General features: G+C 43.5%; 1 protein-coding gene across 1 annotated transcript; it reads left to right on the forward strand.

Moving 5' to 3' along the window:
* Positions 1-302: 302 nt before the first annotated feature.
* Positions 303-2,406, forward strand: LOC121553285 (homeobox transcription factor phx1-like). Its single transcript, XM_041866310.1, has 3 exons — positions 303-324; positions 977-1,161; positions 1,603-2,406. The coding sequence occupies exons 1-3, from the start codon at positions 303-305 to the stop codon at positions 2,404-2,406; spliced, it is 1,011 nt and encodes a 336-aa protein (XP_041722244.1).
* Positions 2,407-6,031: the final 3,625 nt, after the last annotated feature.

Genomic DNA, 6,031 nt, shown 5'->3' on the forward strand with positions numbered 1-6,031 from the left:
GGCCGTTAGTTAGTCCAAAAGACCATTCAGATTATCTTAACCTCAGTAACTGAAAGACAACCCCCGACCCAACACAAATTTACACCACTTCAAACTGTCGCCAAAAGATCACACTACATCATCAGCACTTCTTTGAGGTGGGGGTACTGGTTGGGTCCGGAGTCTTGTGATCTATATAAAAGGGCGGTCAATACATTTGGGAGACAGAGCTCTTGAGCACCTTAGTGAAGGAGCATCTATAACTGCACACAGCACACCTACAGATTCTTACACATCTTAGATAGCATCAACCAAACAGCACTATGTGGAAGAACACCAGCATTGGTAAGGAGAGATCACTGGATGGCACAGAATATAGGCTGGATATCAAGTCTGTATTTTTTAGCAGGCCAGGTGAATCATAGATTATAATTATTGTCATTTTTGGGGGAAATGGAACAAAGTTGTTTAATTTTTATTCTTTAAAGCTGAACATTTGCTTTTGTAAGAACATTGGATTTTTGTGGGTGAAACATCAAAGGAACTTTACAGATTTCTGTCTTAGCACCTTTTTTTCTAGAACCTAAAAGGGTTCTGCGGTTGTCCCATAGGAGAACCCTTTGAAGAACCCTCCAGGTAGAATGGTTTTGGTTCCAGGTAGAACCATTTTGGATTCCACGTAGAAACCTTTCTACAGAGGGTTCTACATGGAACCAAAAAGGGTTCTACCTGGAACCAAAAAGGGTTATCCTATGGGGACAGCCGAAGAACCCTTTTGGAACCCTTTTTTTCTAAGAGTGTATGGGGTTTGTTTGCCACTTGTAATGCTGCAAAGTGATATAGAGAGCCACATACTGTACACATTATTGCCTTAGCAACCTATGCTGGAGACAGACTCACTACATGATAAGACCCCCCCCACACCACCACCACCTCTGTCCTGCCATGGGCTCCTGTCTCGCTCCTATCTGACCTGGAACCTGTGTTTTCCCCTCAGATGTCCCTAGACAGGTGGCAGTCACCGGAGCCTTGTCCCGGAGTGCCAACCGCAGAAAGAGGACCAGCTTCTCCAAAGAGCACGTGGAGCTTCTCCGTGTCACATTTGAGACAGACCCTTACCCTGGCATCAGCCTGAGAGAGAGCCTGTCCCAGAACACAGGCCTACCTGAATCTCGCATCCAGGTAAGCAGCTACACACACACAGGCATGCAGGAACACACAAACACACACACGAGTGTAATGGGTGTTGTTTACATTACAAGGGCTCTGTGTTCAAATGTGGTCTGCATGGGTGCTGCTGATACTAGTATCAGGGTTTCTGTTTATCTTTTAAATCACTAAGATGATGTAAGCAGTTTTTATCTGTGGTGTTGTTTGGTCTGATTGGTAGACTGTACAACACTTATAGTAAACAGAGCAGACAACAGCAAGATAAGCCCCAACACTCTCACGATATTCTACAGGTGTTTGTGGGTGGGCTTGGGAAATTATTAACATGGGTACAAAGCAGATCATTATATTTTAGTCATTGGAGTCAACTAACTGCAACACAGTATCTGTTTGCATTTGAGGTGCATTCTAACTGCTGTGTAATAACACAATTGTTTTGTCATCTCTCTCCAGGTGTGGTTCCAGAACAGGAGGGCTCGGACTATGAAGTGTAAGGGAGCTAAGGCCGTGTGGCAGTCCGACTCTGGCTTCCACTCCCCTGGTGAGTTCACCCCTGTCCAGGACCCAGTTTCCCAGCACCGCACCATGGGGACAGGGGCTATCCAGCCTGGCCTAGCCTCTCTGTCCACCTCCCCCTGCCTGCCCCCTGCCTACCCCGTCCAGGTGAAGGAGGAGGTGGAGGACTTTTTCTATGGACGCTGCCGTCCACCCTACCCTGGAGAGGAGGAGACTGGCCACTACAACTCCTTGTTCGAACTGAGGCAGGCCAGGGTGCTGGGAGACAGCTCCAGCCCACCATTTAATAGCCTCAGGCACCAGATGGTTCCAGGAGCCTGGCCCCAGGCAGGTGATCAGACATCCCCAGTGCGGTCCATGTGGAGCCCCTCTCCTCTGGAGGTAAGGAAATACAGCTCAGGCACCAGCCAGGCCTTCCTTTACCATAGCTCAGCCGAGCAGCAGCCCCTCTACAGCAACCCCCAGGAAGCCTATGGAGGCCCCATTTCCCAGACCCAGGCCCCAAACACCCCGGATTCCGGCTGCTGGGAGTTTGGACAAGAGAACACCCCTACGATGGAAGGCCAAGGTTCCCAGTTGGATGGCTCCTGGAGCACGGCTATGTCTACCCCAGAATACCCAGGGCAGGCCCCGTACCATGCCCCCCTGCCAGAGCTCCCTGCCCTGTCCCTGCAGGAGATCCTGAGGGAGCTGGAGGGAGAGTGGTGGGAGGGAGATGGCCTGGACAGCTACCCCCAATGACGACAAACTGGTTAACTGTTGAAATCAGTTATCTAAACTTTTTTTTTACGATGGACAATATCTTTATTATTATAGTATTTTGTATAGTCTTTTGATTTTGTTTGAATAATGTATCAATGTGTATAGTATGAAGAAAATGTACAACATGGGGGTTTGTGGAAAAACAAGAGGGTTTTACTGTATAGCCTGTGTTTCTGGAATGTCAACTATGGACTAAATGTTGTATTCTCAGAGAGAGAAAGGGGATCATCCTTAGGAATTCTACAACGATTGTATTTATTCTCCCATGAACTTCATCCCAATTCATTTTAGGTTATCTATCTATTTATCTATTTATTTATTTATATTTTGTTCTCTGTACTTACATTCTAAATAAATTGTATTAAAACAGTGTTTACATTTGTTTGTTTTATTCTGAAGAACGTTTTCTGAAGAACTCATTGCGTTACAGCAGCTTTGATCAGTGAAGAACTGAGCTGACACCTTTGATTTCAGAGGAAGTAATATAATATCTTGTTGATTCATAAAGTATTATGCCATAATGAAGGGTATTTCAAACATATCAGAGAAACTTAAGTAGGCCTTCAAGATGGTTGTGAGTAAGACTTAAATTTACATTTCTTTACACTCATTTGCATTCGTCACGCATGTGATCAGTTGTCACTCATGCACAGCGTAATGCAACACATCCACTAAGATGGTGGTTGTGAGTCACAGATTCATAGTATGGGAATCCGAGTAGCTGGTCATTGTAGGCCTACTATATCAGTTATAATGCTGTTTCTGACCATAACTCTTAAGTTGTCCATACAAGCTGCTGTGTGAAGTGCCATTTGTCATTGTTCTTGTGTTAAGAGTCACTGGTGGTCAATGATACTGACCGTACCGTATTTTTACGCCAGTTATGTAATTGTGCCACTAGAGGTCAATAGAGAACCATTTATTTTGAATTTCATGGTTATCTCTCAACTCGTCCAGATGTAGTTAGAGATCTACTTTATCTATATGTCTACTACATAAAGGTCTTGGTACATTTTACAACTAGCAACTTAAGCCACAGGGAAGGTGTCACTGTATGAGCTCAAAGACATGCTAGATTACCATGATGACCAATTGAAATTATTATATATCATAGGATACATTTTATAGATTTTAGAAACTTGATTCTGCTTCTATATTATGTATTTCCTCTATTTTGTTTTGTATTTCATGGACCATGTACACTCCCGTGCTGACATTTTCTCAGGTCGCTCTCTCTCAAAAATTCAACCATCAAGATACTTTCTTCCTACTAAAATAAAATATAAATACTTTGGAAAGAATGTACATTTGAAATTATTTAGCTAAAATCACAAACTGTTTTCAATATAAATAGGACAGTCTGTGCCATCCATATTTCTATAGCTCCTGGATATGTCTTAAGATATTGTAAGATTTCTATAGACACCATTGAAGATCCCTCCCATCAACCCATGACCTCACTACAGATCAGCTGAGTAGGGAGGTGCATATTTCTGTTGCTATGACCAACATTTTCCTGTGGCTGCTACCTCTGTAGTCACACCTATACTCCACAAGGGAAAATGGGCTGTGAGACACAATGGAAAGAGAGACGCTCTCTCACACAGCAACACCATTCATTCACAGTAACATCCTTCATTACGCAGGTCATGGAGGAACATGGAGGAAAATATGTGTATGCAGAGGTGAACATAACAAAAGGATTACTCACGTATAGTGATCTTTTGTAGTAGTGTCGGTAATGAGCCTTGATACCTCGGAGACCTAAAGAGGAGACAGAAATGCATGTACGTATGCACACACACACACACACACACACACACACTGTTTTCCTATCCCCTTACGGTCAGCATCAATCAATGGAAGTGAATATGTGCAAAAAGAAAGGAAAGAAATCACAAAGCCGTGAGATGAGGTCTTACGTAAATTAGAACATAGAGTGCAGGACCACACTGAGGGAGTGTGTGTGTGTGTGTATGTGTGTGCACGCGTGCGTGCTTGCATGTGTGTGTCTGTGGATGCATTTGTGTGCACATGTCACATGAAAAGGTCTTATCTAGAAATATGAAGAGCATACCAATCTAATGACAGATCAGCAAAGGAAGTGCTGCAGACTGTCATCTGTTACCGAAGATACTGAGACACTGGATTTAGATTTATTTGCATGGACATTTCATTTAATTTCAATTTTCTCAACAAGAGGTAAATCAAAACAGTCAAACTTTGACTGTCAAAGAGGAGCTACTGGGAAAGCAGCCCTGTCTTTTATAGATGCCTTGACCTTTAAACCTAGTCAGGTTACAAAACAGACAGTTGATATTAAAGTCATCCAATGGGAAATAAGGTCAGCAGCTCACTAATGAACTCATGTAGCTTACCAACATCAAACTTACACCAGTAGCCTAGTTTAGGCCTACTATTCATGCTCTGTAAAATGAAGCAAGGTTTTATATACAGTACATACAGTGGGGGAAAAAAAGTATTTAGTCAGCCACCAATTGTGCAAGTTCTCCCACTTAAAAAGATGAGAGAGGCCTGTAATTTTCATCATAGGTACACGTCAACTATGACAGACAAATTGAGGGAAAAAAATCCAGAAAATCACATTGTAGGATTTTAATGAATTTATTTGCAAATTATGGTGGAAAATAAGTATTTGGTCACCTACAAACAAGCAAGATTTCTGGCTCTCACAGACCTGTAACTTCTTCTTTAAGAGGCTCCTCTGTCCTCCACTCGTTACCTGTATTAATGGCACCTGTTTGAACTTGTTATCAGTATAAAAGACACCTGTCCACAACCTCAAACAGTCACACTCCAAACTCCACTATGGCCAAGACCAAAGAGCAGACACCAGAAACAAAATTGTAGACCTGCACCAGGCTGGGAAGACTGAATCTTCAATAGGTAAGCAGCTTGGTTTGAAGAAATCAACTGTGGGAGCAATTATTAGGAAATGGAAGACATACAAGACCACTGATAATCTCCCCTCGATCTGGGGCTCCACGCAAGATCTCACCCCGTGGGGTCAAAATGATCACAAGAACGGTGAGCAAAAATCCCAGAACCACACGGGGGACCTAGTGAATGACCTGCAGAGAGCTGGGACCAAAGTAACAAAGCCTACCATCAGTAACACACTACGCCGCCAGGAACTCAAATCCTGCAGTGCCAGACGTGTCCCCCTGCTTAAGCCAGTACATGTCCAGGCCCGTCTGAAGTTTGCTAGAGTGCATTTGGATGATCCAGAAGAGGATTGGGAGAATGTCATATGGTCAGATGAAACCAAAATAGAACTTTTTGGTAAAAACTCAACTCGTCGTGTTTGGAGGACAAAGAATGCTGAGTTGCATCCAAAGAACACCATACCTACTGTGAAGCATGGGGGTGAAAACATCATGCTTTCGGGCTGTTTTTCTGCAAAGGGACCAGGACGACTGATCCGTGTAAAGGAAAGAATGAATGGGGCCATGTATCGTGAGATTTTGAGTGAAAACCTCCTTCCATCAGCAAGGGCATTGAAAATGAAACGTGGCTGGGTCTTTCAGCATGACAATGATCCCAAACACACCGCCCGGGCAACGAAGGTGTGGCTTCGTAAGAA

Source organism: Coregonus clupeaformis, chromosome 37 (genome assembly GCF_020615455.1).
Source record: "Coregonus clupeaformis isolate EN_2021a chromosome 37, ASM2061545v1, whole genome shotgun sequence".
Lineage (NCBI taxonomy): Eukaryota > Metazoa > Chordata > Actinopteri > Salmoniformes > Salmonidae > Coregonus > Coregonus clupeaformis.

Coding starts and splice junctions, on each gene's coding strand:
- LOC121553285 (XM_041866310.1), top strand. CDS start 303: ATGTGGAAGAACACCAGCATTG. Junction 325..976: donor GTGGAAGAACACCAGCATTG/GTAAGGAGAGAT, acceptor TTTTCCCCTCAG/ATGTCCCTAGACAGGTGGCA. Junction 1,162..1,602: donor TACCTGAATCTCGCATCCAG/GTAAGCAGCTAC, acceptor ATCTCTCTCCAG/GTGTGGTTCCAGAACAGGAG.